Source organism: Fonsecaea erecta, assembly GCF_001651985.1.
Source record: "Fonsecaea erecta strain CBS 125763 chromosome Unknown Scaff3, whole genome shotgun sequence".
NCBI classification, from domain to species: domain Eukaryota; kingdom Fungi; phylum Ascomycota; class Eurotiomycetes; order Chaetothyriales; family Herpotrichiellaceae; genus Fonsecaea; species Fonsecaea erecta.
The window spans coordinates 2,126,363-2,151,583 of NW_017387246.1; the positions used below are offsets into that span (position 1 = coordinate 2,126,363).

Below are 25,221 nucleotides of genomic sequence, written 5' to 3' on the forward strand. Positions count from 1 at the left end.
TGAAGCCGCGGGCATGGGTCGGGGCTAGGAGGCCCAAAAGGCTGATACTGGGCCCTCAAGAGTCAAACATGGACCGGAGAAGATCGTGAGTGGGCTCATCACACTCACATCGACAGCCGGAGTCGAACGAGTACAATTATGGCCGTGACAGGGCCAGCGTGAGATGGTTGATGAGTGGCCATGGCCAGACGAGGAGTCAAGTGGACCGTGATTGGCTGCGACGAGGAGGGCGCTCGGCGCTCTCTCCGCCGATCCCTGGTCGCCAATCCGCGCAACAGACTAAAAGGGTGGTGGCATGCCGCTGTTTGTGCTGCCTACTTAGGCACTCCGGGCACACCTATTCCCTCCTAGGCACATTATACGGGTATTAACCACCTATAGCTGCTATTCAAGGGCTCGGCTTGGAGGCTCCACCATCCGCATAGCAAGCCACGCATCCCGCCCGCCATCCACGGCATCCACAGTAGAACTGCCACTTACCCCAATCCACCACTCAGCACTCACGATGGCCTCTGCACACACTAGTCGGTCCGCCTTCCTGGGCATTTCGCATTGTCTTTTCCCTCCTCCACTTCTCCTCGTCATGTTGGACTCTTTGTTCTGGACTCTTTCTTTTCCTGCACTCACCACCAAACAACTCTCCCTGCATACACTCACCACCACACCATCCAGTCCCCCTCGCATCTGGCTATTCTCTCTCCATGAACGCGTTTGTCCCCGCGAATGTATGTATATTCCCCCTTCGCATGAAGTCCTCCGAGTCCGGACCGCGCTCGACACGACATGAGCCTCAACACGTCCAAGAAGCTCACCAAATCTACTACTCTAGGCCGCGATCGCACTGAAATAATCCCCCCAAGTGGCCCTCCCCCCCTCTACCTCCCCGCCGGCCACATCGCTCTCGGTTGTTCCATCCCCCGCCTGCCAGGATGGTCCTTTTCAAGAGGAAACCCGTCCGCTACCTACCGCATCCCTCCATCGACGACCAGGAAACGGATGTTTGGGTCATCTCCGAGGCCAACGAAGTATTCACGTCCTACGATGCATATCTCGACCGCATGGACTTTTTCAAGTCCAAGAAATTCACCTGCGAAGTATCAGGACGTTCCGGATTGACATACTTTGACGCGCTGAGAAGCGAGCAGGCCGGGTCACGGGAGATCGATGAGGCGTTTCCGCAAGCACTGCGAGAACCTGTCCTGCGCCGAGTCCAATTCTCTACCACGTCTCGCATCGACAACTTGGTCGAAGAGGTCTACAATGATTTCAAGAATGACTTTTATCCGGGCGAACTGGTAACCGTGATACTGGACGACGCATCCCGGTTGAACGGGCGAGTGCGAGACAAGGCCAAATTTGCAGAGGTGAAGGCCGCGGACGGTTCCGTGGCAAGAGAGGCTTTCTCCCGATACTTTGTGCGGCTCATTGATCGCCCGGACGAGGAGGCCCTGGTTGACGACAACCACATCGTTCGAGATCGGAGGGTTTTCACGAAACTGATGCTCCGCTCCTTCATCAAGAACACCGTGACCAGAGAAGGTTGGAATGGTGCCCCATGGATCGTCAAGCCCGAAATTGCGGAGCACTTTCGCATTGACACCAACGTCCCTCCCCATCTTCGACATGGCCATAAGATCGCCGCAAAGAAAGCGGAGAAGAAGCAGCAGAACCTAGAGCAAGGAGAGGGTATGTTTGGAATCTGGCAACCTCATAAGCTACCCGAGCTGAAGCCTGCCCCTAAAGGACGCAAGAACCACCAGACGTCTCAACAGCCCGTACAGCGGACGATCGAAGTGCAGATTCCTCCGCCCTATCACGAGAACTATCCACCCCAACCCATGCCGGGCCCAGGGTTGCTCCCACGATCCTGGGACCATATGCACCCGCCCCCTCCTCCGCCTCCGCCTTTCGACCACTATCATCGCGGGTATCATCCATACATGACCCCCAACGGTCACTATTACCCTCCGCCTCCTCCACCAGAGGAGCAGTTGCCCCCAAAGAGATCATTGAACCTCCCCCACCCCCTCCACCCATTAAATACCCGATCGATGACCTTGACGTTGAACCCGTCCGCGACGGGACGCATCGACCGACGCTGAAGTTTGTCACGAAGGAGCAATGCATCGACCGGAAGTCAATGACTCACGTCATCCCCGGCCTCAAGTCTGAAAATGTGGTTCTCTTGCTTGAGACCTGGAATACACTCAACGTGTATTGCCAAGTTCTCAAACTAGACTCGTTTACTTTCGATGACTTTGTAGAAGCCATGATGTTCACCTCGCATGAGGTGGAATGCGAGTTGTTCGTCGAGATACATTGCGCGGTTCTCAAACAGCTAGTTCTATCCGAGAATGACGATGATGGCGCCATTCAAATATCACTCCCGGACCTCCCCGACCCAGACGAGGATGAAGAGGAGGAGGAAGAGGAAAGTAAACCGCCAACACCGACCCCTGAGCCTGAATATCCTGCGAAACGAACACGCAGCAGTCTCCACAAAGTTCAATTTGCAGAACCAGAGCCTGAGCCAGCAGAACCCGAACCTGTGGTTCCCCATCGGGCTGCCGAGATGTTCAAAGAATATGGCTGGATTGAGAGACTTCGAAAGCGTGACCTCACACATGGTGGCTGGGAATTGGTCATGGTCGGGCTGCTGCATCAGCTTTCCGGCCGGCCCCGACTCACGGAGACGTGCAACAGGATTCTGTCCCATCTTGCTCCCCTCGATGCAGAACCGACGATTGAAACGGCCAGGATTCAATATGCGACAATGGACATCAACTTGCGCGCGGAGGCTCTGCAAATCATCTGCCAGCTGTTCCTCGAAACCAAGACGGTCAAGAACTTCCTAGAGGAGATGAGCAACACTATGACCCATTACCGCAAAGTCAAGATTGAGCACCAACGAGCTCGGAAAGATGCCCTGGCCAAGCTTAAGGAGCTTCAAATCGAGCGAAGACTGTTGGCACCAGAACCCGAGAAATCCCCCACTCCGATGCCTGAGCTCGAAGAAGCCACCGAGGCGGAAAAAGGCGACGAGATTGACATTATCTCGATTCCTGACTCAGAAGACGAAGAACCGGTTCTGACGCGATCTTTGCGACGCGGCAGTGACCGAGCCGCGGAGCGTAAACGGAAACGGGAAGAAGAGCAGGAGCGCAAGGAGAAGGCAGCAGAGGCGAAACAGAACAAAGGAAGCAAAGAGTACCAGAAAGTCCTGAAGCAGATCGAAAAGGAGCGCGATCGCATTGAGCAAGCGGAAGAGCAGATCCTCATCGTCGACGGAGACCTGCGTGAGGCAGACTGTCCTCGCACACGGGTTCTCGGGAAAGATCGCTTCTGCAATCGATACTGGTGGTTCGAGAGGAACGCAATGCCACACGGGGGCTTGCCCGACAGTTCGACGGCGGATGCAGAATATGCCAATGGTCGAGTCTGGGTGCAAGGACCCGATGAGATGGAGCGTGCGGGTTTCATTGATGTCAGCGACGCTGACAAGCAGGCCTACTATCGACGATTCCAACTGACACCCGCTGAACGGAAGAAGATGGAAGAAGGCTCTACAAACCTAGATTCGGCCAAGCAATGGGGTTTCTACGACACTCCGGAAGAACTCGACATGCTGATCGGGTGGCTTGACTCCAGAGGATTCCGGGAACAAAAGCTCAAAAAGGAACTGAACCTGCAACGTGATGCCATCATCAGACATATGGAGAAGCGAGCCGCGTATCTCGCCCCACGAGAGAAATCCGAAGAGCCATCAACGAGGATGTCCACAAGGATCAAGACGCACGTCAGCGACAAATCACACCGATGTCTGAAATGGAAGAACTCGACCGCTTTGGCGGAATTGGGACGTCGCCATATCGACCCTGTGCCCAAACCGAGGGGTCGAGGCCGAAAGAACCACGTTGTTGAGGAGGCGCAAAGAACGGGGATGTTACCGGCTCACCCGGCTCCTTTGAACCGCCAGGGCAAGCCGGTAACACGGCAGGGGACGCGTTACAACTTCTGAAGGCTTTGGCTCTATTTTTACGATAATATGCATAACAGGATAGAACATCATGGCGTTGTGATTGGACATGACTGGGGAACGGGATCGCATCGACTCTGATTCTTTTTCTTACTGAGGGCCATCTTGACAGCATTTATGTTGAGAGGGGGGAGCGGTTCTGTCTCGTCAAATTTTGCGAAGCGCAGATGAGTATGAGCTCGCTGAAGCTGAATTCGACCGAATTAGGCGGGTTGGGCTTCTGAGCATGGCCCGCCCCTTGTGCGAGACTCGATGAGAACAATGAGTGTACGAAACCAGGCGCTGGGGGCCGATCTGTCTCTCCGACTTAAAATTTTATTTATCAACCAAACCGACCAACCAACTAACACTTGGCAGAAGAGAAAAAGGGGCCGGCATTGTTTCGGAAAAAGCTATGAAGAATAGCAGATGGAGGAGTTTGGCCGGCATGTATTCGATCGATGGATGTTGCATTCATAGACATGTGGATGGAATTGTGCTGTGTGGTGACAGGAATCTCGTCTTAGCGGAGTTGAAGCTTTGGGTGCTCCTTGCGCTGGGGAGAACGAGATGAGGAATAGCAATGAAAAAGGAGACGAAGAAAAGACTTTTGAGACTTATGTGCACTCGTTCCTCTCTGTTCATGTCATGAGAGTAGAGCATACACTAACACTCGCACAAAGAGAGATAAAGACGGGGACAGTCTTATTCGACGAGGGAATACACCCTGGCACCCGCTTGGTCGTCATACTACTGTAGAGCGCCAATTTACTGTACTGTAGGTGTAGCCAGACGGAGTCTATAGCCACATCCATCCCTGACGATCTGTCTCCGTCTCTAGAACTTCTGCTGACTACAACTCATCTCTCAAAACCTCCTGGGCCTTGTCGGCAGGAGGCACGACGGCTCCCTTCTTGGGCCCGATCTTCCGGCCGGGCTTCTCGATGACGACCTCCTCGCCCCGGTCCTTCAGGCCGCGCTTCACCATGCTGGTCAGGATCTCGTACGCGACCTGCGCCCCGGCCAGGGCCGTGGCCTCGCCGTGGCCCGCCTCGTACGCGGGGCTCACCTCGACCACGTCGGCGCCTACCAGGTTCAGGCCCTCAACGCCGCGCAGGATCTGGATGAGCTCGCGGGTCGTCCAGCCGCCGGGCTCCGGGGTGCCGGTCCCGGGGGCGAGGCCCGGGTCGATCACGTCGATGTCCACGGACAGGTAGACGGGCATGGAAGTGCCCATGCGCTCCATGATCAGGTCGATGATGCCCTTGACGCCGACGCTGTCGATGTCGTCCGATTCGATGCGCAGGAACCCCTGGCGCTCGTCGTCGGCGTAATCGTGGAAGTCATCGCCCAGCAGCCGCGTGCGCAACCCCGCGTGCACCGACGACCCGTTGTTGATCAGGCCCTCTTGCGACGCGATCCAGAACATGGTCCCGTGCGTGAAGTCGGCCTGAGTGGGCGTCTCGGCCCACGCGCTCGGGTAGGCGCCCGGGTGCCAGGTGTCGAGGTGTGCGTCGAAGTGCAGCACCGCGATGGGCTGCTTGTAGATCTTCTCCAGCGCTCGCAGCGCGGGGAGGGCGACCGAGTGATCTCCGCCCAGTGTGATCAGCTTGGGGTGCTCATGGCTCTCCGGGTTCTTGTAGCTCAACGGCCGGCGGGAAAGGAGCTCGAGATAGGCGGATGACATCTGATGCAGCGCCAACGCGTTGTCGAAGGGCGTGATGGGGATGTCTCCACAGTCGAGCACCAACGGCCAGGACGTGTAGGGATTGATGTGTGCGCGGTGGTTGAAGCCCCGGAACGAGGTCTGGCGCGCAGAGGCGGCACGGATGGCACGAGGGCCGAAACGAGCTCCTGGGGAAGAATGAGAAAAAGAACTGGACATCCTGTACGAAGGGGGAGTATGTTCTTCTGGTTTGGTGGAAGAAGACAACGTCCTCGTTGGAAAGACGAAACTGGCTTACCGGGTCGATAACTGACCGCCGTGTCATAGGGGGCACCAATGATGCCGATATCAAACGGCTCGTACGGGGTGGTCAGACATTTGACGTGTCTGAGGTGGGCGAATGTTGATATTCCTGAGAATCCCCACTGCAAGAGTCAATCCACATGGCATAGGTTTCAATATTTTGCTTCCGTCCCTGCCGATACAGACGACATGGCTCGGGATGGGTGGGAGACAGGGTCTGGAAGCACCTTACATCGAAGTCCCATTTAGCTTTCAATTCATCCAGCGGACTGCCAGACTCGGGCGGAATCTCGAGCTCCGGATTGTCGTAGAAAGAGGAATGTGCGACGGGCAGAAGAGGGAGTAATATAGTCCAGGACCACGACGGCAGCAGCATCGTGGAGGATGAGGAACAGAGTGGGCAGACTGTAGATTTTCTACCACACACACGGTGATGTATATATATTGATATCGAGGAGCAAGGAAAAACTTACCGATGGAGAAGAAACATTTCTCTCTCTATATCTATTATCTAACAGGATGCCGTGCATGACCCGCCATGTGGTCTTGATGGAGTTGATTAGGGCGTCGAATGAGACTCGGCGCCGGGAAAAGCCAGAAACTTCTCCAAAGGGAAAACTTGCCGCCGCTTTGAGCGGGAATCTCCGGCGTCTTGTTCCGCGAGCGGTGATTGGCCCGGGCGCTGACTCACTGACCTCAACTGTTCGTGCGGAAGAGATACAGCAGAGCCACGGCATAGGATGAGACGAAGAGGCTCATGACCAGGAGATGCGGAGAGTTGTCGTGACAGGGCTGGGAGCTGTGACGCCCCTGGGTGTAGGTGTGTCGATGACTTGTTTCTCTGGACACCTTCCGCCGAGCCTTCAAGGGGTCGATGATTGACACTCTGTTGTTTCCCAGGAGTCAAAAGAACATGGACCCGGCTGCTACAGGGCCACTGCGGCATCGTCTCGACACGCCCTCTCGGAGACGAATTCAAAGCACTCCCAAGCCAGGTGGCTGGTCTGATCCCGGTTCCCACCTCTGACTCAGAGGTGGAAGAGGGAGTTTGGATGGCCAAGGACCATGTCTCGCCCACGGTAAGTTGATGTTGCCTCCCCCCAAAACACAGACACGGGTAAAAAGTGAGCCATGGGTCAGGAAGATACTGATCCGAGTCGTGCCCTGGGTTAGGAGCTTCGCCAAACCGCCAAATTCGCACAGTACGCTCTTGCGGCGTCGGCCGAAGCATTGCAGGACGCTGGCTTCAAGGACGGGAAGGGTCTCGATCCGGAGATGACGGTATGTGTTCAAGAAATTCACCATTCTCCCATAGCACGGCCTAGGTCGTACAAGCAAGATACCTTCTTTCCCATTCTTATACCGTCCGGAAATCCCGTGACTGAAAAGATCTATAGGGCGTCTGTCTCGGCTCCGGGATCGGCAACCTGGAAGACCTCTACAACACTTCGCTGGCGTATCACCAGGAGAAGAACTACCGCAAGATCCACCCGCTGTTCGTGCCCCGACTGCTGATCAACCTCGGCGCTGGACACATCTCGATGCGCTACGGCCTCAAGGGGCCCAACCATGCCGTCACCACCGCCTGCACCACGGGCGCCCACAGCCTCGGGGACGCCTCCCGCTTCATCAAAACCGGCGAAGCAGACGTGATGATCGCTGGCGGCGCGGAATCGTGCATCCACCCACTCTCGATCGGCGGGTTTGCGCGATCGAGGAGCTTGGTGACCACGTTCAACGACGAGCCCGGGAAGAGTTCGCGGCCGTTTGACGCGGACAGGGCCGGCTTCGTGATCGGCGAGGGCGCCGCGTGCGTCGTGCTCGAGGTAAGCGAATTCTTTGTCGATCTCTATCTTGCCTCGACATGATTGGGCACCGGACACGATTTCTGACCGTGTGAGTAAAAGGAAATGGAGCACGCCAGATCCCGAGGCGCCACCATCTACGCCGAGCTCGTCGGCTACGGCAACTCAGCAGACGCTCATCACCTCACCGCGCCCCTGGAGGATGGAGCCGGAGCTCTTCTGGCGATGCAAAAGGCTCTTCGACAGGCCCAGATCCCGCCGTCTAAAGTGGACTATATCAATGCTCACGCGACTTCCACGCCCCTAGGAGACCAGGCTGAGAATCAGGCGATCAAGACACTTATGCTCGGGGAACAGGGCAGGAAATCTGCCCAGGAGATCAATGTGAGCAGCACCAAGGGCGCAATTGGGCACCTCCTAGGCGCTGCAGGAGCAATTGAGGCTCTGTTCACGGTCCTGGCCGTCCACGAGGTACGTATTTTCAATCTCACACCTTCAAATACGGTGCAGATATAAGGTCATGGTACTGACACTATGAATGGCCAGAATACCTTACCACCGACCATCAACCTTGTCTCTAAAGCCGCAGCGTTCGACTGCAACTATGTTACCAATGCAGCGCAACAGGCAGAAGTCGATGTAGCCCTGACTAACAGCTTTGGATTTGGCGGGACCAATGCAAGCCTCTGCTTTCAAAAATGCAAGTGATACTTGCTGGGTGTGGGAGGACGTCTTAACTACTCGCCGCCACTACAATATTCGTCCCGTAGCGTTCGTTCCTGAGAAAGATATCCTATCCATCCCTATGCCACATCAATCGAGGTCTTTCGGAGAGGGGCCTTCAATCCAGCTTGTCCCAGACCCATACTTGTCGTCACAGGTGAAGCCGATATTGCCGCGGGAAACGTTTCATGGATGGCGGACTGAGGGAGAGCACTTCTGGCACTCTCGGGAGGGACGCTGAACAAGCCGCCGGACCTGTTGCCGCTCATGGCGTTGGATAGCATTTCCTTCATCCGGACCAGCTGGTATTTCCGCCGCGTTGGGAATAGTGGTTTAGTGACGAGCGGTTGGGGTCGAGTCAGGCTTCGGGCGATGGCTGTCATCACCGAGTCTCGCTCTTCATCGGAATCGACGGGACCGGTCAGACTGGGGTCGAGATCCTCTTCCAGGAGAGCAGGCGCATTTGCATCCAGCGCGGCTTTCTGCTGGCGTGCCTGGTTCTTCTTCTGGTATGCAGCGAGCAACATGTCGTAGGGTAGACTTCGTCCGGGGACAGCCCGTTTTGCTCCCATAGAATGGCTCTTGCATGTTAGACTCCTCGCGCACTGCCCACCGTTTGGCAGGAGAACACCGCATTGTTTCTCGACATCGACCGGCCCCTTGGATTTGGCCACTTTCGGTTTCTGTTCTTCCTTTCTCTTCTTCTTGCGAGGCTCCTTATCGTCGTCGGCGTCGGCCTTTCGTTTCTTGGTCTTCTTGGAGCCATCATCATCGCCGTTAGCCAAGTCTTTTCTGGCGGGCACTTTAACATCGTCGTCGTCGTCATCGTCATCGTCGGCTTTCTCTGCCCGTTCCTTCGCCCGCGCCGCAGCCTCACGTGCCTCCTTTTTCTTGCGGGCCTTGTCCTGTTTTGATTTTAAACACAAGGAGATGTGCCACTTGGCCGTTCGTTTCAGAACCATCTTTTTGCAGTGCTTGCAGATCACGGTGTCGAGGCTTTCGAGGCGGCCGTTGGGGAAATTGGCCATGGTCTCGTCATCGAATCTGGGCACTTCGGGGGAGGGTGCTTCTGCGGCATTCTTGACGCCTACGATAGTCAGCATGTGCAGGGCGACGGTGCCGAATGGATCCAACTAACCATTTACTTGCGTGTCTTTCTTGCCCTGGAGCGGCAGTTTCTTTAACTTGACCTTGGGCGCCTTCTTGCTGCCTTTGCCGAACTTGTAGCCAGACGCGCTAATGAGGCTCTCTGTGTTGGATGCGGTAGATGAGGCTGTGAACAGGTTTCAGTCCTATCGCCACGTGCGCAAGAGGTTTTGATGAGTACAAACCTCGGGCCTCATTTGCCGTCATTTTTTGAGGGGTTATTCGTCGGATATTGCAGGGCAGGCTATCAGTGAGGGGGTCAATTCACACTGTTCGAGTACAAACGGTGGCAGTGCCTGAGTCCGATACTTCTCGAGTCCCGTATGTCGTTATCTGCAGTCACCTCTTTGCGGAGGATCATGATGGGGGTGACTGCGGGTGGTGCATCGAGGCTAGACTACTCTAGGCTAGGCTGCATATGGACATTTAAGGTTAATATGTAAGAGGGCAGCTTAATAATTGCGCCTCCCGTCAGATACTCTGCTGCAGTATTACGGTCAACTATGTAGCCCCTTGACGATGGACCAAAGAATGTCACTTAATGTCACCTTCGACTGCCGCAGTCAATAGGCAGTGATAGGTGGTGAATAGAATAGAGTAGACGAAGTGACAGACCCTCGTTTGTTTTGATCTTCTCACCCTTCTTTTCCCTCCTTCTCACTCTCCCTTTCCTCCTTTCTCACTCTTCTTTTCCTCACTTCTCGGCTTCTGTACCGTCCCACCATGGATGCCAACGGCCCCCAACCCACTCACCCTCACCCTCGCTCTCACCCTCATCCTGAGGTCAACGCTCTCATGCGGCGTATCGGCGGACAATGGGCGGGTCCTGATCTCCAGGGAGCCTTTCAGACCGAAGTCGCCAAACTCCTTGGGCGAAGAAACCTGTCATTCCCCGGGGCCCAGCCCGTCTCCTTCTCTGCAGAACACATCCAAGAACTCAAGAGGCAGGACTACTACGTCTGCGAAAAGACCGACGGACTGCGCTACCTCCTGTATCTCACTCAAGACGGCAACAAGGATATACACTACTTCATCGACCGCAAGAACGACTACTGGTATGTGCCCAATCTGCACTTCCCGCATCATGAAGACAAAACCTTCCGGCGCTTTCACGCGGACACAATATTGGATGGGGAACTGGTGGAAGACAAATACCCAGATCAAGAGCCGGTCGTTAAATTCCTCGTGTTCGACTGCCTGGTTCTCGACCATGTCGTCTTGATGCAACGTCCCCTCGACAAACGCCTCGCCTACTTCTACATGCACGTCCTCCAGCCCTACAATGCCATGTTCAAGCAGCATCCCGAGTACACCAGGCCATTCGTGCTCGAGGACAAACACAACGAGTTCAGCTACGCCCTGGAGAAGATGTTCAAAGAAATCATCCCCAAGGTGAAGAAGACGCATGGGAATGACGGTTTGATCTTCACTTGCCGTGATGCACCGTACAGGATGGGCACAGATCCACACATCCTCAAGTGGAAGCCCCCTTCTGAAAACACGGTCGATTTCCTCCTCCACATCGAGTGGGCGAAAATGGAGCCGGACCCGGAGGATCCTGATCAGTCCCCGCAGCCCGACTTCTACTCGTTCCCCGAAAAGTTCTCTCTGTTTATCCACGTGGGTAGTAACGAATACTCATACGTCGAGGACATGTACGTCGAGCCGCAGGAGTGGGAAGAGTGGAAAACCCTGAACCACCCGCTGCAGGACATCATCATCGAGTGCCACCAGGACGAGCAGCAACGCTGGCGGTTCCATCGATTCCGACACGACAAGGAGAACGCCAATCACATCAAGGTGTTCAAAAGCGTTATCCGATCGATCCAGAGCCATATCACCGAGCAGGATCTGCTGAACCACGCCCCAGAGATCAGGACCGCTTGGAAAGCTCGCGCCGAGGAGGCGAAGCGTCGGCAGGAGGAAGAGAAGCGCAAGAGACCCGCCGCCGCCGCGAGGCCAGAGGGGTGATTGGGGTGTTGATCTGTTACCAAAAGCCAACCTCGGAATGCTGGTGGCGTGGCGTGGCGTGGCGTGGCGTGGTGTTGGTTAGGCAAGGGAGGAGTCCAGGCTGTTAAGCCATCCTTTTTCTCGGAATGCACGATACCCCCGTTTAGTTGATCGGTTTCAGGGAGACTTTTTTGGGATGAACGGCTGGAATGTTGGCTGTTGCAGGAAGGGCCAAGGACCACAGCATTGGAAAACGGAGTTATGCTTGTCTCTCTCTCTCTTTGCGTTGGCATGGGTGTTATCCAGGTGTCGTCTCGAAATCACGGTATCTTGTCTTAGGGCAGGGGTCATTCCCTGACCAAGCTAGATCAGGCGAGTCGGCAATCAAGAAATTCCAAGGAACAGGAAAGGAAATGAGGGTTGATAGTCTTAAAAGACTGTCCTATCCATCCTATCCATCCACCAAAAAAACCTACTTAGTTAGATAGAAATGCAAACACATCTAACAAACGTGCGAGAGTTCCTCCATGCAGCCTTTCCCGACACACATCCGTTCCGTCGCCGCGCAGTGTTCTTCCCAGAAAAGCGCCATCGCCCCCAAGCCATTTCATTTCGCTGTCCTTTGCAAGACAAGACATTGTGGTGCAATACGACGGCCCACGGTGCCTACAGTAACCAACCCTCTCCCTAACTAACTGATTAACTTCCTCTCAAATCCCAATACCACTCAATCACATACAGTATGTAGGCGGGATGTACTTCGCTTGTTGATTACAGATTAGGTGCCCGCCCGGTAGTGTGTGATACAGACGGACAGAGGGGGGCGCTTTCGTCGCCCTGCCCTCTCTCCCTCCCTCCCTCCCCTCCAGCTCGCAAATCAATCAATGTATGTATCTCTCTGCCCCCGTCTCTCTTCCCCTCTGTCTATCTCGCTTACTCAGTACATTATTCACTTCGTAGCCCAGTAGCTCAGTAGCTCAGTACTCGACGATCCCCATGTGCAGCCCCGTGTTGTTGTTGTTGTTGTTGTTGTTGTTGTTGTTGTTGTTGTTGTTGTTGTTGTTGTTGTTATTGTTGATTGTAGCGGTGGTGGTGGCTTGTCGTCCAGAAGAGGAGCTTGTTGTGGCGCCCCCGGCACCTACACGGCCTTCGTTGGCGTCCACCATCAATGTATCCGCGGTGCCGCCGGTCGTGGTATTGTCGTTGAGCTGCTCGTGGTGTTGTCGTTGTCGCTGCTCGCCGCCGAGGAAGGCGTACGGCGTGCTGGTCCAGTCCGTCGCTGCAGCGTCGAGCCCGCCGCCCATGCCCGCTCCTCCGGGACCGCGCGCACAGTTTTGGATTTCTTGCTGATGGCTGCGGCTGCTGCTGCTGCTGCCCTCGTCGGCGGCGCGCTGCGCGGGGTTCGGTCCGGGTCGCCACGCCAGATGGTTCGACCCGGTTGCGTGCGACGGAGCCGGGGGTGGTGACAGTGGTGGTGGGAGTGCGGTCTCGCCCAGCGACAGGATGTCCGGGGTCGGCAGCGCCATCCACTGGTCGAGAAAGGCCCAGTCGACGTCCAGATTCAGGGGCATCGACCCGAGGCCGCCCATCTCCTCGGCAGCAGCCGCGTCGGAGGACAACACCCCTGTCCCTGTCGTCGTTGTCGTCGTCGTCGCGGTGGCGGTGGCGGCCGACAGGCCTGGAGTCGGTGTCTGCGGGAGAAATGCCGCGCTGAAGGGCAGGAAGCTCATGAACGGGTTGGCGCCGAGGCCTGGGTTCTGCAGGCCCGGCATGAGACGCAGATTCGGGTTGAATGTGGTGGCACCGCCGCCGCCGTTGTCGTTGATGCTGGAATTGTTAAAGGCGGGCGTGAAGAAGCCGTCACCTCGAGCGCCTTGAATCTGAGTCTGCTGCATCTGAGACGAGGCTGACGATGACGGATAATCCGCATACTCCTCCCGGTCGTGTTGTTGGTCTGATAGCGGCAGCGGAGCCATGGTGTAGTCGTATTGCATTGGGAACATTGCGGAACCCGTGAAGCGCGCCGGTGGCATGAATGGATGAGGTTTGGAGGGTAAGGCAGCGGGTCCTTGTGCTTGACCATGTTGTTGGTGGGTATTTGACGTCGCTGCCATAGGATCCCTTGCTTTGGGACCGATGGAGCCTGACCATGTCGATGGGGCGGCGCCGGACTCTGGACTGGTGACCTCTCCCAGCACCACTTCGAGGACGTCTGCGACCCTCTTCGCTTCATTACTCGTCAGACTCAGCTCCTCGCAGATGCCAAACGCCGCTTTCAGGAGCTGGAACTGCTCAACCATTCTGTCGTCCCCGGATGTCTCGAGTCGTTTCCCGGGGTTTGCCTTCCTCCACATACTCACGCCCAGGGTCAGGACCATGGCCGCCAGATAGAAGTCGTTCATCGTGAACGAACTCAACATCCACCGGTCCTGGAACAACTGGCCCCCAGGCTTCAACTCCTTGTGCAGATCCAGCATATGCCGCGTGATGGCGATGGCGGCGTCCGTGCACACTTTTGTCGATGTTGGGTGAGTACCTTGTGTCATGTATTTCCGGTGGAGCACGAGGAGAGATTTCTGGTAGAGGAATTCACAGTTCGTGCGCACCATGATGAGATAGCTCGGGTCGGCAAAGGACTGTGACATGGGACGGATGTGGAGAATCTCGGGCACGGTGGCATATACGGCGCGGACTTCGCGATCGAGATCCATAACTTCTTGTTGGGAGTGGTCGCGAAACGATAACGCGTGCGAGCAGACTTTCCCGAAGGTGGTCATCAGACGAGTTTTGACGATGAAATACAAGATCTGTGTCGGTTCCTCTTCCGGCCGGGACGGGGGCAGCGCCGTGCTATCCTCATCGAAGTCACTGTCGAGGAGGTTTGAGGGAGGCAACGTGTCCCAGCTATTCGGCGGGATCTGGTTTGGCAGGCCGAGTTGGAAGGAGATCATCAGGTCGAATTGCAGAAACATTGCCCACATGCGACGCCTCATTTCGCCCTCGAACACGGAGAAATGAGGGAATTGTGAAGGGTCGCGGTGGTAGCCACTTCGGTACGCAAGTCGTACGAGGATGGGAAAGAGGATGCTGACTTCCCGTGATGGGTCGAGCGTGGCCATGTATTCACACTGGGCGTACAGACCCAGGGCTTCCACCACGTAGCGCTTAGGCCGAACAAATCCGCCCAGGCGGAGGCATTGGCAGGAAGCATTGAGAAAGCTCATACGGGGGCTCAATTGATCTTCCGGTGTAGAAGGCTCGGAGCCCAGAGCTTCAGACAAGGTGGCAGACATGCAGCAGATGGAGAAGAGTACGGAAATCCAGAGGGGCGACATCTCCAGCGGGGTGCGCCAGAACTGTTCGTATTGTCTTCGAAATTGGGACGTGTGGATGAAGGGAATGACCAGATATCGACTATTGAAGTAGGTGGACAGTCGACGGTCGACCTGTAGCCGTGGAGGAAGGGCCTGGGACAGGACCTGCGAGATCGAGATGTGGCTCGTCGAACCGAACAGGCCTTCGATCTCCGGTGGCTCGACATCCTCGCTTTCATCGAGCTCGGTGGTTGATGGGCGGCCGCCTTGGCCGTTGCTGCTGCTCGACAGCGCCGACTTGAGTTCTTGGATGCTTTCCATGATTGCGGACCAGTGCGTCGAACCGACGTAGCGCGATTCCGAGGAGCCGTACTGAAGGTGTCCTTCCTTAGCGAGGCTCGGGGTCGACGTGTCGTTACCGTGGACAGACCCGGGGCTCGCTGCGGGTTCCGAGTCTTGCGAAGGCTGTGAACCCGTCGTGGTGCCCACCATTTGCATGACGAGCTGCTCCAGGTGCCGGAGCCTGTCCTGGGCTTGTCCTCGTTTGCTGGCCACATGACCCAGGTTGGTGCCATTGGTGGTGCTGCCCGTTTCGGACGCTTTGGGCAGAGGAATATTGCCATAGACGCAGCTAGCTTCGTCACCGCGTTTGACGCAGGTCTCGCACGGATGACTTTTGTCGCATTTCAATTTCTTGATCCTGCAGTTGAGGCAGGAGACGGGTTGTCGGTTTCGTTTGATGATTTTGTGCCCTCCTTGTTGCTGGCTGTCCAGATTGGCGCGGAACTTGGTGGTCAGGGCAGAGAACTCTGCCATTGAATTTAGCCTGCTGGGTTGCTCGAGAATCCAATACCAATATGAGGGAGATCGGCATCCAGCGGAGCAGTTGATGGTTTCAAACGATACGAGATTTTAGGGTGCGAGGTCGCGAACTCGAGTGGCGCAACGCCACAAAATTCAAAATGCGGACTCTGTTGACAGTTCGACACTGCAGTTTCAACGTCGACAACGACGGGAAGTTAGCAATGAGACACAGGCACAGGCCACGAGGACAGTAAAGAACTGGAGAGAGTCGTGTTCTGAGAGGAGGAGAAGATGAAGAACAAGACAAAGATGATGATATTAATCGACCCCCGCAGCTCACATCCTCCAACTTGATAAAGAGAGTTGACTTGATCTACCAATTACAATGCCACCACCACATGCCATCTACTGGCAACATGATCGTTCCAAAGAGTGTCATGGATGTGAAATCACACAGACAACCAAACCAACGATCGCGTTGTCTGTGCTCCTTCCTCACCTATCCGCAATATGTCAATTTCTCTCCTCGAACCTGTCAAAGCTCCCTAGTACACCCAGGTTTCACCTCCTCGTACACGGCGCACAGTTCTTGCCAGATCCTCTTTGCTGTTTGGTCTCCCTCGGCGCTCTTGACAAAGGCACTGTAAGGTTTGACCCGACATTCGCTCAAATACTGTCCATGGGACTCCGTTCCAGCCGTTGCGCCATGCACCAATGTCCGCGCTCCGTGCTCGCTCGATCGCCCAACAACTCTGAGCAGCACTTTGGTTGGCGGAGACGCGAAGCTCTGGAATAGATTGGTCTTGCAGAGCCCTGGCGCAACGTTGTTGATGACCACCAAGGGCTTGTTGGTCGGGTCTTTTTCGGCGGCCTTTTGCAGCATTGAAGCCAGGTATTTTACCAAGAGCATGACAATGAGTTTGCTGAGAAAATAGCGAGCCTTCATGTCTGCCTTTTTGGGGTTCGACAGTGTTTGGAGAATTTGACCCTCAGCCGGGGCGGTCAATTCCTTGGCCCCGACAAAGAAATGGACTGCTGATCCGACAACGGCGAGTGTTGGAGTGATGTTGTAGGTTTTTGCAGACTTTCGCATGATGGGAACGAGCAGTATAGCGAGGAGGAACGTTGAGATAACATTCACAGTGATGGTCGTCTCATAGCCTTCTGCAAGCGTAAACTCCACAAGGTCAATGCCCGCATTGAGGATTGCGGCATCGAGCCTTGGGAGATCTTTGCATCGCTCGGAAAAGGCGACCACGCTCGAAAACGAATCAAGGTCGACTTCCAAGATGACCAATATTGGCTGCGATCCTCCGTGCTGTCCGCTGGAGAGTGACTGCAAGATGATCTCCTTCGCCTTTTCCCCTTTTGCGAGGGTCCGGCATGCGAGGACGACCGTGCTGCAATTCAACTGTACCAACAGTTTGGCAGCCTCGAGACCCAGTCCAGAATTTGCTCCTGTCACCAGAATGGTGCGTCCGCTCAAATCAACTCGAGGAAGTGGTGGAGTCGAAAGCTGGCCACGAATGAATTGGCCTGCCATGGTGTGGTGGTGGGTGGGAGCCTGTCCTGTACTTGTCGAAAACTGTGGTAGTAGAGCGTAAAATCAACACGGACCGACCTTGGACGAACAGTCGACCCTCATATATCCTGCCTCTCCAAGAAAGTCCACGTCTCCTGGGTAGCCTGCTGCTAGAGACGCAGACCTTATCCGGACTCCGGCACTTATGCTGGCAATTTAACCCTGCTCAGAGTCTCCGACTCTTTGTTCAACAGGACGTTGAACACGTCAATCCCCAGCTAGACTCTTCGAAACTGAAAAAGAGGAGATGTCTCTGCCACTGATTGGGAGGGCGTTGAGATGCCTTGACCAATTTGGAAACATCTTAAATCCGATTGTGGAGCATGTCCACGGGCCATGTTGATTCCGCTGCAACAACCAAAACCAAAGACACTGGAGGTGATATGGTTCGCAGGCAGAAGCCATTCAGGTCTTAGCTCCAAGGGTTTAGGAGCGAGGAGCCTGTCAGCAATCTCATAGCCTGGTCTCAGGAAACGGGGAGTCTCAGCTGATTCGGACCCGAAGTCTGATAGTCTTCGATGAGCCATACAGCATCCTCATTATAACTCCGTAAAGCCTGCCGTACTCGCTCCGAGTGCATAAGTGGGGTAAGAAGCATGAAGACTCTATCCACGCTGTCTTCAGAGATTCGAACATGCTGAAGAATTGTGATCAACAACGTGACAAGTGCATCCAGAAGTTGTCCATCTGACGATCTGGCAGTGCCGCCGTACGAAGCCAGAGAAGACTGATCGGGGGACGAACTAGACTTGTTTTTCAACTGCATTGAGCTGCTAGGAGAGATAACCAATTCTGATTGTTTCATGTTCGACATCGCGCCCGATTTCTGCGACTTTGCTGACCTGAAGACGGTCGAATATGTTTTCTCGAATAGGATCTCAAGCTCATCGAAGAGCGCCTCGATACGGCTGGATACGAAATCGCCTGCGGCACGGCAGATTTCTGCTACCGTGAGGGCGGCGGCCCTAACAACGTACGGCGCATTCGTCCCAGGTGGATCATTCCCGGACAGAAGCCTAGCCACCACTGCCGGCCAGACGGAATTCACCAGGGGTAAAAAGGTATTCTCATGTCCCACAAGCAGTGGACATATCTCTTGCAGCAGCTCCAACAAGGTAGTGCGCACTTTCGGTGAAGGGGAGGACAGGTGTGGGGCCGTGGACTGTGCAATGTTGAGCAGAAGCTGATGGGACTTGGATATTTTGGGCTCCTGCCGATCCGCCACTTGGTCAAGAGGCTGATTATCCTCCCCGTCTCCGTCCACGTCAGAAATGCTTCTTTGATCCTCATTCTGTTCGCTGTCTTCGGCAGCTGTCCACGGCCGGTGGGGAGCACCAGCAATCTCTTCATGCTCCTCGTCAGTCTGGCGCTGTCTTCGTTTCCTGCTTTTCAAGTCGTCGAGGATATCTTGCAGTCGAGATACATGGTTCGGCACGTTTCGGTGGCTTCCAGCTGCTTTCCCGGACTGAATAGCAAGAATGGCAGGTTTCTTGGAACTTTCCGTCACTACCATTTTGAGAACGTCGAATAGTTGTTCGACCAGATTTGGATATCCATGGAAGGTGTCCAGGGCGCTAAAGACGCTCCCGATAAGGTCATCAAGGTGCAGGAGGAGCCTGCCACCACAAAGACGAATCATCATCCCGATGACCTGCAGGCTTGTTGGCGACACATCAAAGGCGTCGAGCCGCAACGCAACAGCATTGATTAGATAGTCCACATTCTCAATCAGCATATGAGAGGCGGAATCATATTTACATGCTGCAGCCAATAGATTCAGGGCCGTCATTGCGTGCTGCTGGAGCAAGGCATCACTGGAACCAAGAAGCGTCAGCAGTGGAAACAATGTCTCCACTAGTTCAGGACGGTATGATTGACTGAGCTGAGAAGCCTGAAGTACTAAACTTTCAAGGGACAGTGCAATCAGCCGCTGGTCTGAAAACCCTTCGCCTTCGAGGTCAGGATATTCTGTCAGGAACGGAAGAATATTTGAATAAAGATCGCTTATGAGAAAGGGACGGGAAAGTGAGATATCCGATGTGGAAGCATTGTCGTCCACCAGCTCCATCACGTCAAATGACATGCTACTGTCAGATTTCAAGAACTGGAGAGCGAGCCATGCAGCCGATATTTTCCTGCTGATATCAGGATCATGCAGACGATCAACAAGATTGCGTGTAATATTTTGACTGAAAGGGTGTGTCTTGAGTGTGGCAATCAGACTTTGGAGCTCTTTCGTGGACGATTGCTGGCTCTGATGGCTCAGTATAACCGGCATAAACTCATGCTCCGAGCGTCTGGACTGCTGAACCAGCTCTCCGGGGGAAATCTGGGGTGCTTCGCTGACCAGCTTGGACTTTTTCGAGCCCGATTCAATGGCTGCTGCGACAGTATCAATTAAAATCGAGGCAAATTTCGACACCTCCTCATTGGAAGCATTTGAACTGTCTGTCAATGCGATAAATGATGTCGTTACCTGCTTGAGCAACTGCTGCTTCGGTCTATCGTCATTACCTTGCATCACTCGGGGAAGTGCTTGGGACCAGTCATAGAATTTGGCTTCTACGATCTCGGTTATCTCCGGCCTCGAGGTCATCAAGTATTTGAGAGCGGAGTTTGCTTTCGACCCATGGGACGATTGGCACAAGACTGCAAGGGTCTCTACCATCAGAGGTACAGACTGAGCGAGAGTCTGCGAACAGTCATCGATAACCGTGAGGCAGAGGTTGAGGAGAGCCTCAGCAACATCAGGGCTGTTGTGAGTCCTCAGCTTGACGACCTGGATTAGAGCCAGGTCGATCTGAGATGCCGTTGCATCGAACCAGGATTTGTCCAATATAACTTCATCATCGGCGCCGCGTGATTTGGAAGACATGGTCTGAACCTTCGTCCCAGATTTGTCCGGTGCGACGGTGTCAGCAAGTACGTTTCTTAAAGCCTCAGTAAGCAGGTCCAAGTAGGCGACAAGGACCTTTCTCGTTCGACGGGCCTGAGTACTGGGTCGAAGGACCTTGACCAATGTAGAGACAGTACGGGGAAGCAGACTGGCTAGTAGTGTTCGACTCTTGACAGCACGCTGAAGTTCAAGAAGAGCATGGGTTGCACTGATCTGGACGTCTTCCGATGACGCGTCTGCTACCGCTTCAAGTAGCTGATAGACAAGTTGGTCTACAATGCTCTTGCTGCCAACGTCCTCCAGGACCGGTGATGCCAGCGAAGCACTTTGGCGGATGAGGACGGCCATGCATTCGTAGGACGCAACTTTCAGCTCGTCCGTGGGAGGTTGATTCTGTTGGTTGGGCCCTCGAGAAACCAGCAGCCCCATGAGGATGAGCAGCTGCTTGGCCATCTCGGGCAGAAGTTTTTCTCGCCATCCTTTTGATACAAGGATTTGCACGCATCCGACAGCTAGCTCAAGGCCTCTGGATGATATTCGGGCGGATTGATTGAAAATGTGAGTCAGTGGAAAGAAGGCGTATTCAGCCAATTTCTCATCGAGAAGATCCTCGTCTGCCAGCGAGGTCAGAACACTGTGTACCTGTTCCAGAGCGAGAAGCACAGCCTTGGCAGATGTCTGATTAGCCTTGAGTTTTAGAGCAACGGAGCTCAGTTCGACGCAAGGTGGACGCAGCTAAGTGTCTTGTTAGTAGGGAAATTTCCTGTAGGGCTTGTGGCACAACAAACCCGCTGAAAAGCCTGTTGCCGCGAAGACTCCATCGTGGAACGCTCGTAGCAAACACTAAAAGCATGCTCACTGTCGCAGATTCCTTGTTCTTGACGGCATGTTTGCCAAGGCGAAGAGAGTGTACAGATGGTGGAACAACTTGAACTTGCTCTGGGAATGGGGATCTGCACAGCCACTGTGGCTCGACATATCGAGTGCCACGCCTTGGCGGCTTGGCATCTTTCCTGACTCCTTGCGCGCACAGCCTCGTGTGACGGCGAGTTCGTGGCAGGATGCAGAAATTTAATCCGTAAAAGGTCCAGGCGACATGAACCAGGAATTCGAAGGCTGGGCAAGAATGGCAGTATGCATTCTGTTCGAGAATAACTCTGAGCTAGGGATACTTGCACTGCACCACCTCGGGAGAAACAATGGTGACCTTTCAAATATTGGGATTAACAAATCATTGCTTAGGAGATTATGGTAGAATACAATTTTCAAGTCACCAAAGTCAGTACCGTCGTGGCGCGATGCCGTTCGGAGAATTTGACATGGCACAAGCATCTATCCTATCCTCGCAGTTGCTATCAGCAAGTTGTCGGTGCCAGTATGTGACTAAGCTCTCCACGCCAAACACAGAGTGCTTCTGTTCAAGAAGAGTCACAAGCTCGATTCACTCAACATACCACACATTGTCAGTGCACCCTCCATCATCGTGATCCTGGTGATCTCGCAGCTCTGTGACAGGCGTTACTTCAGTTCCATCATTTCCGGTTTCGCATGGGTTGACCAGGATACATACTCACACTTCTCCAATAGCCGCCTTCCTGTCAGTGTGCTCGTACAGCGCGTCACGACGAAAACCCCCAGGTGGTCTCCGAAAAGACTCGAGCCCAAAGTGCATGTCCGTATAACCGAGAATACCATACGTCTTCCTGTTCTTGCGAACCCTGCTGGCCAGCGTCGCTCACTCTCCTGTAGCAGCATTCAACCTGGAATAACAATTGGTTGAAAAGGCGGATCGGTTTCGAGGAAACCCCCACATGAGTTCCACTGTAGCTGTTCAAACGCGGCGTCAACGGTACAAGCACGGAGATCTCGGGAGGAAAGGAAAAACGACTTGTCAAGTAGAGACCCAGGCACCAATGATCCAGGGGCGAAATTCACGACCGGGGACTCCAATGGCCACCCCGGCAAAAATCCGCCTTCGGCCGTTCGGAGCTCTGTAGTCCCAAGGTCAGTAGACGTGGATGGAGAAGGGTCTTCGAAAATCTACCAGTTCGCTCACCTCCACCTTTACAAAAGACATTAGCAGTGGACTACCTGGGTTTGCAGCTATTCCCGGTCCCCAAATCTTCAGAATTGCCCTCTTTGAACCCCAGTTTTTGTCGTTCAATGCCACGACTTGACGAGTATCCCACCTGCTCCAGTGAGTAGCACTTCGCAGGGTCTTCCAGACCCCCACTTTGTGCTGAGGGCGCAACTTCGAAGACGACGCCAGCGTAGCGTGCCGCTTTATGCCTAATTTGGGCATCTGTGTCACGCAGGCAGCCATTTCGGACCTGATTATAAGTGACAGGGCCGCGGTTTCCGATCGAATCGACAAATGTTTCGGCAGAAGGATTCCCCACGCACAACCGTCTCAACCGTGCCATGACTGAATGCAAGAGTTCGCGGAGAAGAGTATAGAGAGCCACGGTGCGGCCTATACGTAGGAGAAAATTTTTGAGCTTCGGGATAATAGGCGCACCTATAGTCTGATGTCAACAGTGTTGGCTTTGGCGGGAAGGGCCTGGTGTACTGTAGTTCATTATCCCCAGGCGGCATCGCCGTTGAAATACCGCATGGGATGAATAAATCCACCCAGATTCAATTGGGCCTGGAACCAAGCTTTGGGACCTGCTGATTGCCAGGCCGTGCGACGCTCAACTTCTTGAATGACGGACGGCACCAACGGTGCTGCGGAAGCCGGAGGGGCTAGAGGGAGCTGCCCTGAATCCAACGCGGTGCAGGAGCCTATCGGGCCAGACATATTTCGACTGAGCGATTAGTCCTCAGTAAAAAGACCCCAGCGTTATTAGATTCTCGTGCGTACGTTTGTGTCGTTGAACTGAGATGCGGATTGGCATGCACAGTTCTGGATATCAATAAAACATAACGCGTAACGCGTGCATCATGCGTCATGCGGGGTGTAGTGCCGCTGGTGCGGGAACATCGACATTGTGCACTTATCGCGGAATCTCAACGATGCCAAGCTCTTATCGCCCTTCACTCGGTGTTGTGTTGCTAGGACCATAGACGCAGAAGACGAGGAACTATGTTTCCGATGCATGCCTTTGACGACACTCGAAAAGAATCCTTTGAGAAACTTAATGCCAGATAGAATCTCGCAAGGGCCGATGCGTCTCGAAGCTGCATGTTCGCTGCCCCACTACCTTTTGCTTCCATTCCGTGCTTTGCGTCTCAGAAGGGCCGTGCATTTCTGTAGGGATCAAGAGCCCAGCTGTCTCGGTACCACGATGTTGGGGTCCTATTGTGCTCACGACGAAAAAACAAATTGAATAGCTAGATCAGGTACCTGGCACTGATGTGGCGGGCACTCGGCTATCTTGGAGAACATCCCTGCAACCTGAGAAACAGGCTTGGGCATTAGCTTATGACAGCAGCTCCACCAGCTACTGTATGTGCGGACCGTCTAGGCCCAGCCAAGGTGCTTGGGGGAGCACCTTTCTTTTCCTCTGGCAATGTGCAGCTTCACGGAAAAAGAAGAGGTCGGAAGGAAGTTCTCCAGACTTATGTGCCAATCAGACTGCCCATTCAAACACCAGCGTACAAGTTTACAGGCGTTGAACGGTGATGCAGCAGGGAGCCAATTTCCACTCTGAAACGATGAGATGCTGCTGGCAAAAGCTCTGGAATTGAGGCAAGCGGCAAGGAACACGAAATGGTGATTCAATCGCAATATTTTCGTGGCGCCAGAACTAGGAACCCCCCATCCGCTATCAAGTAGCTACGGACAAAGACTCCTCGAATGGCTGAGAGACACTTGCACGGGAGCAAGCTAGGTGCCTCCGAGCAAATTGTGACGGGAGCCATGATTTGGCAGCGTGGAGTCGACTGGCCAGATGTTTTGTCTCACTGGTGGTGCCGGCCTGCAGCTGGCCGGGCTTTTCTGTTTTCTTTGTCCTGCATATGCGGGAGTTAGTGGCGGTCACTGTCGACGCGTCCTCTTTACTATGTCTGAGTTGGCTGGGACGTCAGCTGAGGATTGCATGGGAACCTCGAGGCATTACCTCTGAATCAGGGCACTGGATGCAGCTCTACCACTATGATGTATGTGATGGTGGAGGGCCACTTACCGAGGGCAGGGAGGGGGCACCCGTTTAGGCGAGCTGGGCGCTGCTAACACCCCAGTGCCGTGTCGTCACTGTGGACCTCCGACGCTTAGGCCAATTTCCATTCCTCTGGGTGCCTGCAGTCGCCGGTTATGGTGTCACCCCAGCTTCTCGCAACTCACCAGGAACAGGTTCAACGAAAGGTCTGGTACGTCGTGCAGGCAGGGACGAGGCTGGATTGGCACACCATCCTGTTGACGCCCCGTACCCCGGGGAAGCTAGGAGTCGACAGTCGAGTGGTACACACCCTGACGAAGGCCCATGATACCTGGCCTAAAAGCCCCGAAGCAGGATTTTTGGTCACGTCTGCGGATGGGAATCACCGAGGGGATCATCGATTGGGTGCTGACTTCAAGATCTCGAGAGCCCGATGTTCAGCTCTAATCGTACGGTGCTAGAGTGCGTTGGGAATAGAGTTAGAGATCGCCAGGCGTTAAAATGCCCGCTTCAGGGTTCCGGAGCCCAGAGAGGTATCGGAAGTAACCCCAGAGACCCGCTGTGGCTGAACGGGTGGCGGTCAAGATAGTCGATTGGGCCGAAGTCGAGTTTCCGGGTGTCACAGGTGGCTGCGGTTACCTAGGGAGAGTTCAGTCTGCGCAACCCTCAGGGACGTAGCTGGCAAGGAACTAAACTTGCATAGGCACTGTCTGTAACCACTGCCAGCTTCACAGCAGGAACAAGAGCAAACCCAATCAAACGCCAATCTCTCCTGTCATGCCGAATCCCCTGTTTTGCCTGGAAAGTATAATTGTGGGAAAACTTGCAATCATGCCCCCTCAGCCCTTGGAGCTCCTCAAGCCAACTAACACCTACGAGCACCTGCCTACTCGCCAGACACCTGCATCCTGCTGCAC

The 25,221-nt window shown here is 54.5% G+C and overlaps 9 protein-coding genes across 9 annotated transcripts; 3 read left to right on the forward strand and 6 right to left on the reverse strand.

The window, feature by feature from the left end:
* Window positions 1-929: 929 nt before the first annotated feature.
* AYL99_04032 (hypothetical protein) lies at window positions 930-4,018 on the forward strand (the record flags this gene model as incomplete). Its single annotated transcript, XM_018835546.1, has 2 exons — window positions 930-1,927; window positions 1,984-4,018. The coding sequence occupies 2 exons, from the start codon at window positions 930-932 to the stop codon at window positions 4,016-4,018; spliced, it is 3,033 nt and encodes a 1,010-aa protein (XP_018695196.1).
* An 850-nt stretch (window positions 4,019-4,868) lies between these two features.
* AYL99_04033 (agmatinase) lies at window positions 4,869-6,360 on the reverse strand (the record flags this gene model as incomplete). Its single annotated transcript, XM_018835547.1, has 3 exons — window positions 4,869-5,869; window positions 5,980-6,106; window positions 6,217-6,360. The coding sequence occupies 3 exons, from the start codon at window positions 6,358-6,360 to the stop codon at window positions 4,869-4,871; spliced, it is 1,272 nt and encodes a 423-aa protein (XP_018695197.1).
* A 392-nt stretch (window positions 6,361-6,752) lies between these two features.
* On the forward strand, window positions 6,753-8,497 carry AYL99_04034 (beta-ketoacyl-acyl-carrier-protein synthase II; the record flags this gene model as incomplete). The annotated part of the gene is made up of 6 exons (XM_018835548.1): window positions 6,753-6,804; window positions 6,885-7,063; window positions 7,158-7,265; window positions 7,382-7,810; window positions 7,892-8,260; window positions 8,336-8,497. 6 exons carry the CDS (start codon window positions 6,753-6,755, stop codon window positions 8,495-8,497), a joined length of 1,299 nt encoding a protein of 432 aa, XP_018695198.1.
* Window positions 8,498-8,592: 95 nt separating this feature from the next.
* Window positions 8,593-9,865, reverse strand: AYL99_04035 (hypothetical protein; the record flags this gene model as incomplete). Its single annotated transcript, XM_018835549.1, has 3 exons — window positions 8,593-9,599; window positions 9,651-9,785; window positions 9,844-9,865. 3 exons carry the CDS (start codon window positions 9,863-9,865, stop codon window positions 8,593-8,595), a joined length of 1,164 nt encoding a protein of 387 aa, XP_018695199.1.
* Window positions 9,866-10,381: 516 nt separating this feature from the next.
* Window positions 10,382-11,629, forward strand: AYL99_04036 (hypothetical protein; the record flags this gene model as incomplete). Its single annotated transcript, XM_018835550.1, has 1 exon — window positions 10,382-11,629. The coding sequence occupies one exon, from the start codon at window positions 10,382-10,384 to the stop codon at window positions 11,627-11,629; it is 1,248 nt and encodes a 415-aa protein (XP_018695200.1).
* A 956-nt stretch (window positions 11,630-12,585) lies between these two features.
* On the reverse strand, window positions 12,586-15,738 carry AYL99_04037 (hypothetical protein; the record flags this gene model as incomplete). The annotated part of the gene is made up of 1 exon (XM_018835551.1): window positions 12,586-15,738. One exon carries the CDS (start codon window positions 15,736-15,738, stop codon window positions 12,586-12,588), a length of 3,153 nt encoding a protein of 1,050 aa, XP_018695201.1.
* Window positions 15,739-16,261: 523 nt separating this feature from the next.
* On the reverse strand, window positions 16,262-17,269 carry AYL99_04038 (hypothetical protein; the record flags this gene model as incomplete). The annotated part of the gene is made up of 1 exon (XM_018835552.1): window positions 16,262-17,269. One exon carries the CDS (start codon window positions 17,267-17,269, stop codon window positions 16,262-16,264), a length of 1,008 nt encoding a protein of 335 aa, XP_018695202.1.
* Window positions 17,270-17,774: 505 nt separating this feature from the next.
* Window positions 17,775-21,025, reverse strand: AYL99_04039 (hypothetical protein; the record flags this gene model as incomplete). Its single annotated transcript, XM_018835553.1, has 2 exons — window positions 17,775-20,939; window positions 20,993-21,025. The coding sequence occupies 2 exons, from the start codon at window positions 21,023-21,025 to the stop codon at window positions 17,775-17,777; spliced, it is 3,198 nt and encodes a 1,065-aa protein (XP_018695203.1).
* Window positions 21,026-22,095: 1,070 nt separating this feature from the next.
* AYL99_04040 (hypothetical protein) lies at window positions 22,096-22,627 on the reverse strand (the record flags this gene model as incomplete). Its single annotated transcript, XM_018835554.1, has 2 exons — window positions 22,096-22,195; window positions 22,296-22,627. 2 exons carry the CDS (start codon window positions 22,625-22,627, stop codon window positions 22,096-22,098), a joined length of 432 nt encoding a protein of 143 aa, XP_018695204.1.
* Between the last annotated feature and the right edge of the window lie 2,594 nt (window positions 22,628-25,221).